At 37.1% G+C, this 18,445-nt stretch overlaps 1 protein-coding gene across 1 annotated transcript in view; it reads left to right on the top strand.

Moving 5' to 3' along the window:
• Nucleotides 1–18,445, top strand: part of LOC111141831 (taspase 1) — a 271,125-nt gene that overhangs the window by 7,970 nt on the left and 244,710 nt on the right. Inside the window, exons 2-4 of the mRNA XM_022494662.1 lie at nucleotides 349–567; nucleotides 4,255–4,322; nucleotides 6,859–6,927. Of these exons, the coding sequence (XP_022350370.1) occupies nucleotides 423–567; nucleotides 4,255–4,322; nucleotides 6,859–6,927 (282 nt within the window). The 5' untranslated portion in view covers nucleotides 349–422. The remainder of the gene's footprint in view (nucleotides 1–348; nucleotides 568–4,254; nucleotides 4,323–6,858; nucleotides 6,928–18,445) is intronic.

Below are 18,445 nucleotides of genomic sequence, written 5' to 3'. Positions count from 1 at the left end.
CATCACTAGTGACTCTAGAATGTCCCAGAGATTATTAATATTGGATCGAAGGAAGTAGAAAGTGATATTTAAGTTATTTTGAGGTTTCCTTCAATGTAAATACAATGAAAGATAAAATTCCTCTGGACTTCATATGAAGTCTTTTTACAACAGTTCTTTTGTTTATATGATTTTAAGTAAGTATTGTCTGTGGACAGATTTAAATCCTAACTTTTTCATATTCTTTGTATTACCTAGTTAAGTAACTTTAAAATTAGGTTTTTGGAATATTATCTTTATACAAATTTGTGTAAGTTATGTGTATTTTAGTGAAAGAAATGTATACCATCTTTGCCTGCTTTTCTTTAGGGTAATTCCTCTCCTGCAATTACTTTTGGATGGAAGTATGCACTTTTCCCAATAGAAGATGGTAATCTCAGAGAATGACCATGGAGAAGGGGATGAGTTCTGGAGAAGGGGTGCCTTCCAGATCATCTCAGATTTCGACTGTTAAAATAACAGTCAAAGAGTTGGAAACAAAGCAGTCCCATAAGGAGAAGCGAGGGGGCTTTGTGTTGGTACATGCAGGTAAGCTCTAAGTGGGCGAGTTGGAAGATGAAGATAAAGTTGATTTTTTCCCCCCTTGTCTTGAAGTATCCTGAACTGAATTTCACATCTGTAGGAGGCAAACTGCCAGAGAGGAGTTGGAACCAAAGGGATTGACTGCAATATAGGTCTCTCCTGCTTCCTGCTTGGAAGATCTTATAATGATAGCTCTTCCTATGTTTTCTTCACTTCTCTACCCCATTATTTACTTTTACCCCATATAATAGATATAATTAGGTAGAATTAAAATCAGGCAAAGTAATTTCTTAAACTCTGGTTTGTGTTTTTAAAAATGATGCTGCTGAAAAATTTTATTGACCCCATATCTGACTATGGCTATTTATTTAAAAAAGATTTTATGTATTCATTTTAAGAGAGAGACAGAGCACTCAAGTGGGGGAAGAGCAGAATAGGAGGTGAGGGGGGAGACAGAATCTCAAGCAGACTCCATGCTGAGCAGGAGCCCAGTGCAGGGCTCTATCCCATGACCCTGAGGTCATGACCACATCTGAAATCAAGAGTTGGATACTTAATTGACTGAGCCACCTAGGCGCCCCAGCTATAGCCATTTTAGAGTATAATAGTACACAGTCATAGAGCTAATTTGCCTTTTTCATGTTATAAGTGAGGAAGAGAGATTAAGTAGCTTCAGCCACACGGCTAGGTTGTGCTTGGGCCAGGTTGCGACCTGTATGTAAGTGGGCCTTAAAGTCCCAGTGTAGTACTTTTGACAATACAGAGGACCTGGAGGACAGATGCAGTGAAGTTCAACCCCTGGGTCCCCAATCATTTGAAGACTTTGGGTTTCAGGGGTGCCTTGGTGGCTCAGTGGGTTAAGCCTCTGCCTTTGGCTCAGGTCATGATCTCAGGCTCCTGGGATCGAGCCCCGCATCAGGCTCTCTGCTCAGCGGGGAGCCTGCTTCCCCCTCTCTCTCTTCCTGTCTCTCTGCCTACTTGTGATCTCTCTCTCTGTCAAATAAATAAATAAAAATCTTAAAAAAAAGGCGGGGGGTTGGGTTTCAGAGTAGTGTATCTCTGCTCAGGTCTGCCCAGCAGACTTCTTTTTTTTTTTTTTCTTAAGTCTTTTTTTTTTTTTTTTGGCTTGCATTTACTTACAATTCATGACTTCTGTGAAGAGAGAAGGAATGGCTAGATCTCCTTTTAACTTTCCTCAGATAGTCAGGCAGGGGGGAATCAAGATTAACTTTGATATGGGGTAAGGAGTAGAATTGTTTCTTCTTGTCAAACTGGTGTCATGCCTGGTCATTAAGCTTTGGCTATATATGGACTAGATGACTTTGGAAGTCTTACTAAACCTATTCCAGGAGAATCAAAAAACCCAGGTTCAGTTTGCCTTTCTTTCAAAAGATTTTACAAAGAAATGAGGTACATTTTAGAAATAACCCAGTTAGAAGTAGACTTTGGAAGCAGAACCCTGCCTTCTACTATACCATGCTGGTGCATCTTTCATGGTACCCAGTGAGTTATTGCATTCAGGATGAGTACGTGACAAATGTACAAGAAAGGTTTGAAATTTGTAACATGCAGCAACATAGAGCTTTTGATTAGTTGGACAGCATTGCTTCCTATAACTCTCATGTGGTATCCCTCTTCTTTCAGACACTCACTAACTGGGAATGGCTCCTAGATGAAGTTGGTGCTGGGGGCCAGCAGTAATAGGAGGAAATCTGGGTTATGGCAGGAAAATACGTGGATTAAGGTCACCCTCTCCTAAGTTATTAGAAGGTCAGATAGACTGATTATACAGAAATATGTCTTACACATTTAAGGTACAAAATTTTAGTTTCTCATCCACTGTAGAGATTTTAATGATTTTTTTTTCTTAAACTAGGGGAGACTTGCCCAAATGTCAGTCATTTGAGTCTAAGATTTCTTGACTTTTCCTAGATCTATATACTACTTATACTGTTTACCTCATATTTAAAAGCTGAACACTTAAAACTTGAAAGATGAAACTTATCTTTACTTAAATGAAATGTCAGTATCACTTGCATGAGGAGAAAATAACTTTAAACACAGTGCAAGCAAAACAGTGTGATTAAATTTAGCTGAATCCTGTCATATGTCAGTGGCTTAGATCCTGAGGCTATCTTCCCTTTGTTAGATAGAGAAATTACAAAGTGCTAACCGGATATGAAAGATGTACTATGGCCGTGCTGAGACTTTTCCCTTATTCAAAACGAAGCATTTATATGTTAAATCCTATTAAAACTGTCGACCATCCCCTAAAGTTACCTACTTAATAATAGTGTCCCATGATTTGGGAAATACTGCTGAAAGATTGGGGCCCCCAGATCTAAGATGACAGACATGTTAGAAGACCATGAAGAGAGGTCTGTTAAATATTGGTGCAGGCTCTCTGAGGTTTCAGAGTTCTCCTGAGAAATAGGATTAGAATAAGGGGTTCCTGTTGGTTTGGCATTTTTTCTGTTCTTCTGGGTCCCTCATTGATATATTCACGAGCCATTTCTTTCTCTGGTCTGAGGAAAGGTGGGGTAAGTTTAGGTCTGAGTCTGTAGACCCACTTGAGGAGCCTTGAGCCTTAGAAACGCAGTTCTTAACCTTCCTTCTGTTGGACCCCTGTGGGACCTTGGGGTTTAGGTGAGGGGGGAGATTCAGAGCTCTGTTAAAGAACTTTGTTTAGAAGCCTAACAACCATCAAGAGACTTTAAGGGCCCTTTAAGGGCTCTTGGTTTCTTTCTTATTTAGATTATTCTCAAATCCCTAACTAAGCAAGTATTAAAACTCTTAGGGAAACAAATTTCAGAGCGAGTCTCTTGAGGCAGTTGTTGGGTGTTTAAGAGATGGGGACCACCGGGATTTCTAATAGGCTGACTGAAATATGCTCCCACCGAGGTTTCAGAGACACGGTGAGCTATATTCCCACAGTGAGAGGACAGAGAAAGTGTGCATGGGAATGGTGGTATTTGGTGGTTGTGGAGAGGTGGGAGGTAATACTCCTCAACCTCAAATGTTATTTAGACACTACCTAGTTTTTCGAAGTTACTCTTAAGAATTCAGAATTCTGAATAGTAATTTGCCAAATGGCAGGTACTTTCTTTTTTTTTTTTTTTAAGATTTTATTTATTTATTTGACAGACAGAGATCACAAGTAGGCAGAGAGGCAGGCAGAGAGAGAGAGAGGAGGAAGCAGGCTCCCCGCTAAGCAGAGAGCCCGATGTGGGGCTCGATCCCAGGACCCTGGGATAATGATCTGAGCCGAAGGCAGAGGCTTTAACCCACTGAGCCACCCAGGTGCCCCTGGCAGGTACTTTCTAAAGGTCAACAGAAAGGAACTTGAAGGAACTCTGTCCCTGACACCTCCTAGGTTATCAACCCCAGACCAAAAAATCTCCTGGCTTTGGAGAAAGGTTTTTGAAAGAAAATAGTCTTGGTGGAGGCTGTTTGGGAATATGAGCTATTTCTAGTACCTCTGGCAGGAAAATAGCCTTTGAAAAAGGAGGTAAGACATGGCATTAAAAAGGCTTATGTGCAGAAGGAATCTATTAGAGTTTGAAAACTCCATGTATGTAGGACAATAGCTTTATTTCACCAGGAGAGCATCAGTTTGTATGAACTATTTATATAAGTAAAATCTCTAATATTTTAATGATAACTAACAACTGGTTGTTTTTTTCCCCACTACAGGTGCGGGTTATCATTCTGAATCCAAAGCCAAGGAATATAAACATGTATGCAAACGAGCTTGTCAGAAGGTATGAATGAACAGAGTGTGTCTGATGGAAACATTTCAGTTTTGGCCGGCAAGCAGTCTTTTTTTTTTTTTTTTTCTTTTAAAAGATTTTATTTATTTATTTGACAGAGAGAGAGAGATCACAAGTAGGCAGAGAGGCAGGCAGAGAGAGAGGGAGAAGTAGGCTCCCTGCTGAGCAGAGAACCCAATGTGGGGTTCCATCTCAGGACCCTGAGATCATGACCTGAAGGCAGAGGCATAACTCACTGAGCCACCCAGGCGCCCCTACCAACAAACAGCTTTACCTTGAAATTCAAAATGTTAAGGTTTGACTTCTAAGATGGTCTTTAGTTTTGACCATGAACTTATTTTGCTCATATTTGTGGGATGTCTTTTTTGTTTTGTTTTGTGTTTTTTATTCTCCAAATGATACTTAGATCTCTCCCTTCATTTCCCTGCTTAAGTCTGTATTTTTGGAATTGTGGGCACATAATTATATATCTTTTAATCTTGCAAAGGCATTGAGCTCCATTGAAGGAGTAGGCAAAACAGTTCAAAGACAGCTGATGTGTCTTTCTGTGAAGAGAAGAAAATAAATAATAAAAAATTAAAATGGATGCTTTTCCTAGGGAGATTATCCTGTGCTTTTTCCTTCTGTTTTTCATTATGTAGTTTGTATCATAGCAAATTCATTGTCATTCCTGAGTTTAGCTTTGCTCTTGTTCTCAGTTGTGCTTTTTTTCTCTTTGGCTTTGAGGTTTTGCTAAATTGTTGAATACTTAATGTGGAGGCAGGAATGGATTCAGAAGAAATATTGTTTGTTTTTATTTTGATCTTGACTATATACTCTTATTGGCAAAGCTTCCATTACTTTTTATGCAAATATAACGTTAGTGGCTAGTATATCGAGTAAATATGGGTCTCTTCCAGCTCTTTTCATTTATAATTAAATACCATTTGAAAGAAAGATTATGCTTTATTAGAGATCCAAGCTTTTTCTTACGAATGAAATCACATAAATAAATAAGAATATTTTGTTATGGGGATTTTATTGTTTTTCTGAAATTTATAATAAAGCTAAAAGTTCTCTAAACTATTTCATATTTTTGAATCTTAATTTTCAAAGTTTAAGATGTTTACATCATCTGAAAAAAGTAAGTTTTATATAACTACAGTCTTAGAATCCTAATACATTTGGAATGAATACTCAGCCTCCTCAATTTACACAGTGAATGAACTTCTTAAAAGTTTAATGAGGAATATAACTCTTAGCTTTTGAGCATTTTCTCTGTTGACTAAATTGGAGCTTTAATAGTCCATTTAGAGATCAGTTTTCCTTCTTTCTCTTTCCTTTATACTCCAGAAGTAAGGTGATTCTGTGGGCCTTTACTCTCTATAGTTTATATTACAAAAGAGCATGATTTTTTTAATCTCAATATATTATACAGTAATCTTCCCTTATCCAAGGAGGGTAATGTTTCAAGACCCCCAGTGGATGCCTGAAACTGCATATGTACTGAACCCTATATGTACTTTTCCTATATATACATACCTTTGATAAAGTCTACTTTATAAATTAGGCACATAAAAGATTAGCAACAGTAATAATAAAATAGAACAGTTATACTGTGTGTGTATAAAGGTTGTGTGAATGTGGTTTCTTTCTCTGTGAAAAAATCTAACTATACAGTACTCACCTCTTCTTCTTGGGATGATGTGAGATGATAAAATGCCTCCCTGATGGGATGAAGTGAGTGAATGACTTAGGAATTGGGGCATAGTGCTAGGCTACTCTTAACCTGATATTATGTCAGAAAGAGGATCATTTCCTTCTGGACCGCAGTTGACTAGGTGTAAATGAAATGGGATAAGTGGGAACCACTGTAGGACCAAAAACGTTTTGTCACATGTATGTGTCCATCTAAAGATTCTGAAGTATTTCTGTGACTGAGAGTCATTGTTTTTTATAGTTAGGGGTGTAGAGTGTAGTAGCAGTGGGAGATGTTATTAGCTTAGTCTGATATTTAATTATGTATATAAAATATGAATTATGAGGTATTTATTTATTTTTTCTTTTTCCAAATAGTTATTTAAATTCCAGTTAACATACAGTGCAGTATTAGTTTCAGGTGTAGAATTTAGTGATTCATCACTTACATACAGCAGCTGGTGCTTACCACAACAAGCATCCTCCTTTGAATTATCAGGATATTTAAACCAAACTAAACTGACATAATGTCTGTGGCTGTTTTTGAATTGCCATGTGATGAATGAAGCCCATTCATTTACTAAATCGCCTACACTTTGCATTTAGTGGCTAAATTTTTATTCATTGTCTTAATTTGAGTGATAAGTGAACTGTATCATGAATTATCTTGAATATAAGCCCGTGCTTGTTGTAAATCTAAATAGGTTATGTCTTGAAGTATGGAATGGAACTAGTGATCAATTTTTATTAACTCTAAATGTCTGCTACACTTCTTTAAGGTTTTGGATAGTTTCTGGTGTTTGGGGAGTTGTGGTTTTACAATGAATAATCTCCCCCCTTGGTTTCATAGGCAATTGAAAAGCTACAGGCTGGTGCTCTTGCGACAGATGCAGTGACTGCGGCTCTGGTGGAACTCGAGGTATTTCTTTTCTGTGTTTTATTTAAAATATTTGTGAGTTTATGTTCATTACGTTGAGTTGTTCAAGTTGTTCAAATGTTGAGTTAGTTAACCATCAGTTATATGACTAGCGTTTCCCAACTGTATTAATAAAGTTATGAAGAAACCTGTGACAGAGTGTTAGGTTTTGTTTTCACTGGGAACATCTCCCCATCCTTTTTTGTGAGCTTCATGAATACCAAAGTGATTGGTGTTTAGATACTTAAATTTTCTTGTTATGTTCAGTAGGAAGATTCCTGAAGTTAATTCCGCTTCCCCAAAAGTAATACACGTTTTCTTGTTTAGGAAACAAAAAAATTATGGCTGTTTAGAAGTGTCTAAAGTAGGAGGGGAAGTTTTCTCATAAACCTAACAGTTAGATTTGTATCCTGAAGCCACGCTGTATGAAGTGTGTCTTGTCCAGTGTGATTGTTAAGTTGGTTTCTGGTTAACTGAAGACATGGAGAAATTCGGTGGGGAGGCTTTCAAGGTCACTATACTTGTGTACTGGATAGGGAGGGACTGGAACTTTGAGGATGAATTTGTCCTGGAGATATTGAGGCCTTCAGAAGACTGCCTTTGTTGCTCAGACTTAAAGAAGATAGATTGTGTCAGTCTGTATAGAGGACTATAGTGAACAAATAGTTTTCTAGTTGAGAAGACTGCTTGGGAAATCAAGATATGAAAATAAAACAGTGATGAGTTTGAGATAAGAGGTAGATGGAGTGGGTCTTCCCAAGTTGACTGGATTGTGGCCCTTTTGTTTAGGTTCTCATATTAGAGCACCTACCCAGTCATGCCAGGCCTTTCTTTTCTCTGTGAAAATGGCCCAGGAGCTTATGAGATGTCCTGGCCATGTTTTCTATATATTCCCCTGCTTAGTTGTGGAGCTACACTTTTGATCATGCTTTGTAGATTTTAATCTCTCCTGTTAATGCCTTCAGATGGGTCCAACTATATAGCCGAGGAAGGTGAACATCTATGATGGGTACGAGTTCTTTTGTAGTTTGGTTTCTGAGACATCTGACTTGGGATATGTGGTCCCCTCCTGTTTGTGACTGATGCATATTATACCAGCTCTACCAGTCCTTAGCCTGGGGCACCTCACAGATCCTCCTTGAGTCAGTTTTTCCATTTATTATATGGGGGTAATTCCTATTTCATAGAGTTCTAAAGATTGAGTTTCACATATGACAAGCCCTGAGAAGTTAGTAATTATTACTATTATGAAGTGCTGTGGAAATGATATATATGAGGTGAATATTTATGGTGACTATCAATGACATGTTTTTACAATGTCAAGAAAAGGTCAACTACATATTGTGGATGAAAGGAGAAAAGTGCTCTAAGAAAGAAGATTGATGTATTTACCACGGGATCTTACCTTTACTCAAAACACAGAGAAAGCTTCATCTAACTTAATTCAATTGTTAATTGCAAATCACTCTCCTTTGTGTGTAAGAGGATGTCCTGAGATTATCATTATCAGTGGTGCATAGATGGAGTCATTGTGGGTCCAGGGAAAGAAAAAGAAGGTTAATGAGTAGCTGGGAGATAATACTGTAATGGCAACTGTGAATACAAAATTGACTTTTTTTTAAACTTTTCTTTTCATCTTAGAGTAACTTTAATTTTCTCAAGTCATACTTTATACCATGTTGAATATTTTATTACATTTTTCTCCAGTGATGAATCAATCATACTTTTAAAGAATTTACCTATTTATGCTTAAAAGTGATTAAAAGTATATTCTGGAATAGTAAGTTAATCATGAGTAAGTGAGCTTTATAGTTTTGAATGATGACCTCTGTTTTTTAAGAGCGTGGATAGGAAGTTCTTTTTTTAACAAACTTGTTTTATTATTTTTGACTGGGCTGTGTTACACGGATAATGGGAGCACAGGAGTGAGTTTAGTATATTTCTCTTCCCCCACCCCCACTGTTAAATTTGGAGAAGAATTTCAATTAATTATCTTTAAGAATCATTTTTATGTGGAATCTTTGAGGTATCTTAGTAGTTTAAAGGCTAAGGTCACTGGAAGATTTTTCCTAAATCTTAAGAATTATGTTGGAAGTCATGCTTGTACTGCCCCCTGCAGTTTCGGTTGCTTTGATTCACCACCTTTAAGCAAGGTGAAGTTTTCAAGAGTTCAGTTGGAGTATTGTAATAGTTAGGGTCAATGGAATGATATAAGGAAATCAGATTCTAATATTTTCTGTACTTAGAAAATTAAAAGTAACAATATTAAGTCCTTTCAGCTTACTGAAAAGTCCCAGAAAGTTTGATTTATAATGTATTACATTTAATTTGAGAGTACCTACTTTTCTTTTCTTCAGTTTTGACCAATCTATTCAGTCAAGCTAAATCTTGTCCTGATTGCTGAAATCATACCTTTTTTTTGGACTTTGGGATGTACTTTTTTGGGGTACAAAAAGTCTCTTATTTTTTAAACTTAGGCAGAATTCCTTGAACACTTTACTAACTGTGGGCTGAAGTGACTGAAATGGTTTAATGGTCCTTACTGGCTAGAAGGGGTATCTGGCCTTGTATTTAAAAAACAAACAAATATCTATATATCTATATTAAAAAAAATATGTGTGTGTGTGTGTGTGTGTGTGTATGCGCCTGGGTGACTCAGTTGTTAAGCGTCTGCCTTCGACTCAGGTCATGATCCCAGGGTCCTGGGATCAAATCCCACATCAGGCTCCCTGCTCCACGAGAAGCCTGCTTTTCCCTCTCCCACTTTCCCTGCTTATGTTCCTGCTCTCGCTATCTCTCTCTCTCTGTCAAAGAAATAAATAAAATTTCAAAAAATATATATACATATGAGAATTTGCACTTACCCAAGGAGTCAAAAGTACACTGATTTCAACTCCATGCCATAGGGGAGGAAGAGACAAGGTAGAAGAAATTTATTTATATAGCCACATGCACACTTATGCAGGCCACCTAGACACATCATTTTTGACCTTTCCTTAGAAACCAATTACCTTGTGTAGTTTCATTGTCCTTCTTTACTACTACAGACAAGTGATGTCATCCTAAGACTACCATTTCTGGACAGTAGAGGGGTCTTTCTGTCATTTAAAGGAGTGGGGAGGTGAGTGCATAAGATCTGCCTGTTAAACTTACCAGCTTCTCTCTTCAGGATTTTGGAAGGAAGGTGGCCACTCCATTTGAGGCGTGCTCTGCAGTATGGGAATGAAAGTGATATGACACCAAAGTGCATTTTGTTTATCTTCAAAATGTGAGGAGGGAAATGGAAAGGCCAGTTTATAGATCGTATTTTAATTTACTGTTAAACTGATTTGATCCCATTGTTTCACTTAGCTATTTATAACTTTTTTGAGATTGTCCTTACAACTGATGGAAAAGTGACTTCTGTCTGTTGGATAGTGCAGTTTTGATCTCATGATTGTGGAGAAGAGGTATTGTGAAACATCTTGATCTTCCTATCTGGGGCTATTCATTTGGAAGACAGTTCTTTTCATGGCTGCTTTGGAATAGTTTTGGTTCAGGTAGTGGCAGTGGATTATAAACTCTACACCATAATTTTGCCCATTTCACATGGTATAGCTTCTGATGTGAATTTCTTCTTTGAGGAAATTGGTTATAGCTCTGGATGAGTCAACTTAACTTAGAAAGTGTGTCACAGATTCTGATGGAAAACAAGTTTCTTGTAAAATACTTACTGAAGATCCCTTTGCACATCAATGTTTTTCTGAGAAAACATTAATATAATTAATAATAATTTCTAATAAGGAATCATGGATGAAATGTGAATGACACACTTTTGAGAGGTCATTTGTAGTCATGCATGAGAAAACTGTTGAATCTGGCTGAGAGTTTGAATATCTTAGTGTAGGCTTTCAGAGATTTTGGTCAATTCATTTTGAAAACTAGTTATTTTGGTAGATAGAATACTGTGTATTAAAAATTGTGGTAGATACAGCTTTGAAATTTCATATAGTGAGAGGCAGCTTGCACAGGCTCCTTTGTTAAAAATGTTTTGTTGAGTTTATATTATTCTAAGTGGACACCGCAATTCTTATGTTGACTTAATTTGATTCATCCTTTAAGGCTCCCTATCATCAGGGGAGATGGTAAGTCATGGTTGAAATTAGTTTATTGTCCAAATGCTTTAACATTTAAAGAACAGATTATATCGGGCACATGTTTTTATATCTGTTTGCTAGAAGCTGTTGTCTGTGGGTCTCTGTATAATCCAATATAATGCTTGCTTATAAACTCTAGGAAAGTTCTTTAAGAAGTAACTTCTTTTTTTTTTTTTTTTTTTAGAGAGAAATCACAAGTAGGCAGAGAGGCAGGCAGAGAGAGAGAGGAGGAAGCAGGCTCCCTGCTGAGCAGAAAGCCCGATGTGGGGCTTGAACCCAGGACCTGGGATCATGACCTGAGCCGAAGGCAGCGGCTTAACCCACTAAGCCACCCAGGCGCCCCAAGAAGTAACTTCTTATAGATGGCCAATAGTTTGGGATGTGAGAGGAAAACTGTTTGGATTATGACATACTTATATTATTATATATAATATCATTACACTTTTATCTGTCTCTATATCCTCTTACACCTAGAGCCATCTCTGCATGCATTTCTTTAAGGCAGGGATCTCCAGAATGTCATCACTGTTGACTAGTCTGTTGTTGGTGCCCCCAATCAGGCCTCTGCAGCTGCAGGATTAGGCCACACCCCCTTTTCTTGGCCTGGCATTGTAAATGTGTGCCACAGGGAGGGAGAGAGAGAGAGAGAGAGAGAGAGAGCATCTAAGGCCTGCCAGTCCTTGAAATACTTGGTGGTCGTGGAGATGGTATGGATTGCTCCTGGCATATGCGTATATCTAGGATGGAAGGGAATTTGGGAATGGCTGATATACCCCACTTCCTCTCAACAGACCTGTTTGCAAGTTTGCTTGTGGAGTTTCTTTGTGAGTAGACACTTAACCACATCCTGCCACATATCCTACTTCAGTGTTTTTTTTTTTTTTTTGTTGTTGTTGTTATAAAAAATGGGGCATTTGTTTTATAGGTGTTTCTGTTTATTTGGGAGGTTAGAAAAGTATGTAAATAAATGAGCATCTCCATTTTTCTGAACATTTTTGGTTTGCAGAAATCATCTTTTCATAAGCAGAGGGTAGCTGAGTATTTCAGTGGTTCCTTGCTTCCTCCTCCCTTCCCCTCTCATGAGGTGTTGAACACATTGGAAGACAGCTTGATGCATTTAGCTCACATATATACAAGTGCCCATTAACTATGACTGATGAATCTAATTTTAGACCTAACACTCTTGAAAGTCTCATTTTTCTCTTCAACTGATAATATCTTTTATTCTCTGTGATGTGGGGAGGACCTGTTTTTGTGTATTTGAAGCAAGTTTTACTTTTTATCCTTTGTAGTACTTAACCTGTTTTCATTGCATGAAGTGTGAGTTTTGTGTTTAGATTTCCTTTTTCCTTTTTTTTTTTCCCCCCAACTTGGTATCATTGATTATTTCGGTCAAAGACCCCATTTTGCCTGTCTGTTTAGCATTATTTCCAGTGGTGCTTCAGTATTTCTGTGTATTCCAGCTGTTTATAGAGTCTTTATGTTTCTCTGCATTTTTTTTTTTGTTTTATTTTTTGAGGTGTATATACACAGTTACACTTCATGGAGTTGCATCCAGCCAAGTATCCATGTTCTTCTTGTGAAGAGGCAGAGAAAATCACCTCTCCCAAGAATTTCCACCTTCTGACCAAGGGAAATGTGTCCTGAAGAGCTGTACACAGATGGGAGGCAACTTGTTTGCTTGTTCTGCTGCTAGAGCATTGATTTAATTAGAAGACAGGCTGTGGGTGGCCATGTGCAGACAAAGAAGCACCAGACATGTCGAGCCCAGTTAGCCTGGGACAGTAAAAGTAAGTTACACTCTTTTTAAAACACTTTTGAGTAGTGATGCTAATTCTTGCCTTTAGTACTACGGGGCAACTTGTAACTTACTGTTTGTGTTTACACAGTAGGTACACCTGTTCTTTTCCGAGGACCCTAGAAATTAAATGTGCTTTCTAGCACAAAGTACCTGCTTAATGGAAAAGCAGTGATTTTTTTTTTCCTTAAATTTTTTTTTTTTTAGAATAAAAAGCAACTGAATCAATTATTACATTCTGATTTAATTTTACACTACATCAAAACTGTGTATTAGTTTTTGGTCAAGTCAAAACACTGAAGTACAGAGCTTATTATGTTTTACTTTGTACTGATGGGAACATAAAACAGTTTTTCCTTTTTTCTAGCCATTTCTTGATAAGTTGTGTGGACCTTATCAGATGTATTCATCTTGGCTGAATCTAGTAGAAGATATGGTCCAAGACTAGACTTAGCAGTTCCTGTGGAGCATGTAGTTTTATATGTGAACCCTCATTTTGCTCTTGGAATTGGTACTCTCCAAGAACATACTACATTTTGGAATTCAGTTTTGAGCTACTTAAAGCTGCATTTGGTAGTACGGTGGAGTTGGTGGTCATCTGTATTTTGGCTGTGTGTGGAAGCATCTTAGACTTATGATTTGAGTCCTGTACATTTTAAGATATTAGATTCATTGGCCCTTATATTTGTAGCAGTGTGACTATTAAATCATTTTGTGTGTGTGCATGTGTGTATTTGGATCATCAGTTTTATAATCGAATATCTACTGTTTTTTTTCTCCTTTTTTGTAATTTCTGGGCTAAGAAGCTTTTTCTGTGTTGAACAATATCACAGGCTGATATCATGAAAGACTGCCCTCTGATTTTAAGTTTTTGCCCATTTTCCCAGATTTATTTAGAATCTGGAAAGGAATGTAGAGACTTACATTACATGATTTTTAGGAATCCCATCAAGATCACATCCTAATTTCCACTCCAAAGCAGGACAAAATATTGCTTCAGTTTTCTTTCATTCATATTCTCTCTGTTCATCTCTCTCCAGTTCTTATGTGTGTAGTAGGCTTTACCTAAATGTTAGAATAATGCAGGATTGCATCTCACTGTAGCAGAGCAAACAACTTATAATTAAATTCTAGGCATCCCAGTTGATGAAAGTTCTTTGGTCATTCCCACTGCCAGGGAATTGTTACTAGTTGTCATTCTCACTTAGGGTCTAGCCTCCTGCATGGTACACACATTTCCTGGCAGTTCATGACATGCTTATACTAGAACGTAGGACATCAACACTGTTAACACTTGTTAGGCTTCTTAGAAAAAGAAGCATTATAGGTTACTACTTATAAGTTAGTAATCCCCCTTTCTCCCCTCCAATTCTGACCATGTCCTCACCTCACATTTGATAGGATGATTTAAGTCATTGTGATCCCATTGTCTGTTAGGTTCTTTTTGAGTGATATTTCCATATTATTGTCAACATGGTTAAAAGGTGTAATTATTTAGGTTGAAGGGAAGTGTAAGTGGATGCCAAATTTAGCTCTACTAGAGAAACAGCTACATTTGTCTCTTCTATTGTAGCTCATGTGGAAAGGACAATCTCAGGTACTGTGTGTGCTAACTTCTTCCTGGACATGGTAAAGAATCCAACTAAAACAAAGTTTAAAACTATTTCAGATGTGCAAGTCTATTGGAGCCAATATTTTATTTTAGAGTTTTGTGTTATATTTGACAAGTAACTCTTTGTACTGCAGTTCTGTGGCTTTCAATTAAAAAAAAAAAAAAACCCATGAAAATAAACTGCTGTGATGTCCTTTTTCTGCTTAATTATGTTATATATTTATTTGCAAATTAGGCAGGTTAATAATAGAAAGGGATTGAGTATAGAGGTGCAGTGCTTTTTTACTAAAAATATTTTATGGTAATAAAGAAAAAAAATGCTTCTATTTTTTATCAAAATATTGTATGCCAGATCAACAGTTGCTCTAATGAACAAGTAGCAACATTTGTTGCAATTATTATGACATTTCTAGAAGAGTTTGGATGTTTCATGAGGATCATAAAAAGCCTTAGTTCCTAATACATGTGCTGTTGTATGTGAAGCTTTTTTTCCCCAACATAAAATATGTTGTCTTTCCTGTTATTGAAGCATTAAAAAAGTGAACTGTCCCAGATACTAAAACTGGGTGTTCAATGTAACATATTTGACTTAAATGTTCACAGGGTGTGATGCAAACAAATGTTCTCTCAACTTACATCCAGGAGAGCTAAAGTATTACTTTAACACATGTTAAAAGTAGAGCACTGTAACTATTTGGCTAGATATAATTCTGGGCTGTCTAAGTTGAGTAATTTCCTCAGGCATTCCAACTTTGATCAACCACAGCAAGAACTTTTAGCATGTCTGTAAAGCAGCCAGTGCATCTGTAAATATGTCCTGAGGTAGAGAGAATGCCAGAAAAAGAAAGAATACTTGCTGTCATTAAGGAGCAGTTACAGAATGAAAATGGAAAGTTTTTTTTGTTTCCCTAGGAACTTTTTTTAGATCATTGAGCCTCTGATGTCTAAGTATGCCCTGTGGTTCTGTATTAATGAATGAAAGATACTTAATTTGGGCCTAGTAAAAATGTTTTCTGGCTAACTGCTGCTGAAACGTATTGGTTAGAGTCCATTAATTCTTAATGTTTCCAGTCTTTATTAATGTAATGTTAATTGGCTAAAAAATCCAACATAAACAAGAGTGTAATCAGTCAAGTGTGTCTTGATTGTTTTTCATTGGCTAGTATTTCGGTGAAAGTATTCTCATATGCCCTGTTTTAGAGAATAATGCTAAAAACAGGCAGCAACATCACTATAGAAATAATTTCTTGGGGCGCCTGGGTGGCTCAGTGGGTTAAGCCGCTGCCTTCGGCTCAGGTCATGATCTCAGGGTCCTGGGATCGAGTCCCGCGTCGGGCTCTCTGCTCAGCAGGGAGCCTGCTTCCCTCTCTCTCTCTCTCTCTCTGCCTGCCTCTCTGTCTACTTGTGATCTCTCTCTGTCAAATAAATAAATAAAATCTTTAAAAAAAAAAAAAAGAAATAATTTCTTATACCTTTGTTTTCAACAAAGGTGAAAATAGGTTTTCTGGGTTTTATTTTCAGTGACTTGAATATGAATTTGCAAATACCTACTAGTTTCTATATACAAACATTAACTAAGGATATTTATAATGGTAAATTGCCCTGTGCTATGTTGGGAGCTGCATGTTTCCCATATTTTTGGACACAACATGCTCGTATCACATGGATATTACTTGCCTGGAGGTCTTTTAAGGAATTAACAACAACTTGCCTGCTGGATATTAAATTGGACATTCTGGCTAGCTTTTTTCTGTCCTTGTTTTCTGTAGTCCTGTGATAACAAATATCGTGACTTCTAATTAGCTCCAGTTGTGAAAATTCTGCTTTTTAGGTCAATATTATATCAAACATTAGTTGAGGGGTGCCTGGGTGGCTCAGTGGGTTAAGCCTCTGTCTTCACCTCAGGTCATGAGCTCAGAGTCCTGGGATTGAGCCCTGCATCAGGCTTGCTGCTCAGTGGGGAGCCTGCTCCCCCCCCCCCCCCCCCCCCCCCCTCCCTCTTCTTTTTTTTCTCCCCTCTCTCTTTGTGTGTAAAAAAAAAAAATGAATAAATAAAATCAATCAATCAATCTCTTGAAAAAAAAAAAAAAAAAAACAAACCTGACATTAGGATGAATCCATAATCTTGTAATTTCTATGTGGCAGAGCTCTATGATCATCCACATTTTTCAGTTACTCAAAACAAGGGCAACACAGTTAAATAAAATTAACTAGTAGTAAAAAAAAACAACAAACAAACAAAAAACCTAGTAGCTTTACCTTCTCTTAATAGAGTGTTGTTTTTTTTTCATAACTGGACAAAAGGCAGTATAATTGGTAGATTTACAGCTTTTAAGCCCATCCTCAATATCCTGAAAGAGGTGCAGAGAAATGGTGATTGGGCAAGTTGTGGAGGGTGGGTAGGGGAAGGGCAAAGCTTGGGTAAGCTAATTGCGATTTCATAGGCAAGGTACTTAAGTGGATTTCTGAGTTGGTTACCTTGTTACTGTTTGTTTACCCAAGAATTTTTCTGTAAATATTGTCCATCTGAATGCTATAATTTGTTCAAATTTAATACTTGTTTGATTTCATGTGCCTATTGCTTTCATCTTGAAATCACTATAGTTCACACTGAGATGAGAGCCAGCTTTTATAAAACTATGTGGGATCTGGTATCTAATTTATAGATAGATTCTTACTATCCTTTAATTATTTTACCTGATTCTCTTTGTCATATTTTACACATTACCTGAATATTGATACCACTGCCCCCCCATGTAACTGTGTAAATTTTATGTGTTTTTGTGTGTGTGTTTTGTTTTTTGAATTTTTCTGCTCCAAATTACTAGCCCCAAAGAGAGTATCATGTTTTATCATTTTGATAATGGCAGTCACTATTGGATAAAGTTGTAGATCAAGTTGACTAATAGTGATCAAGGAAGTCTTGAGAGAAATACCGGGATTCTTCATTCTTCTTGTGGATTCTGGGGATAAAGCTTATCTGACTTGTTGGTAGGAGCAAAAACGTATTATAAAATCCAGTCGTCATAATCAGAAGATATGTGGCGTTCCTGACCACTAACCTGGCACTTCTTAGTAAAGTGTGTTGACATGTAGTAATTAGATTATAGGGCTTACTTCTGTATTTATTTTTCTTGTTTAAGTAGCAAAAAGGAAGAATATTCAGTATTTTAAATATTCAACTAAGCATGAGAATGAAATCATGATTTGTTGTTTGGACTGGCATTTGTGTCAGAGAGCTCCTTTGTCTTAAATCTGTATTGTATATTCAGTTTTCACTGAAGACTTAGCAAAGCTCAGATTTTTGCATCAGAAGCTTGATACCTTACTAACTCTTGAGCCAGTGGTTGCAGAAGAGACACCTCATATGTTAATTGGCTCATAGACTAGTTCTTAAAAATTGGAATTTGTTGCCAACATTTAAAAACTAGGAGACTCAAAAATCTGGATTTCAAACTTCTTTTGAAGAAAATAAGACGTGGCCACATGGAGCATGCATTCTCTCAGGGCTATAGTCTGCTAGGCCCAAATGACAGCTGCCATTTTTGGGACAGGAGGCTTTGTATTTCAGTTCAAGGTAAAGCTGAAAATAAGGCTTGGACAGATACACCAACTTTTGTCTTGTTGAAAGGGCCAAGAAAATGAATTGATAGCTTAACAGGGATTTCTACCAAAAGTAAGAGTAAAACTGGAATGAGCTTTGATTTAATTTTTTGCAGTTGGAATTGGACTGAAATATTAACTTATTATTTTGAAAATGAATTTCAAATCAAACTAAAGACTTTCAAAAAATTTCCCATTGAAGCACTTTGAACCAGAACCTAGTATCTCACTCCAGAGAGTTTAGAGCTGGAGCTAAAGCAGATCAAAATACTGTATGACCCAACTAAGATTGAACTAAATTGTTCCTTTATTTACTTCTTGTCACAGGAGTAAAATATTATTTTCAGTGTTCGTGGTTAAGAATGTACCAGA

Source organism: Enhydra lutris, unplaced genomic scaffold (genome assembly GCF_002288905.1).
Source record: "Enhydra lutris kenyoni isolate GAN:26980312 unplaced genomic scaffold, ASM228890v2 scaffoldscaffold6, whole genome shotgun sequence".
NCBI lineage: Eukaryota > Metazoa > Chordata > Mammalia > Carnivora > Mustelidae > Enhydra > Enhydra lutris.
The sequence above is the reverse complement of the archived record's forward strand: the minus strand, read 5'-3'. Positions and strand labels throughout refer to the sequence as shown.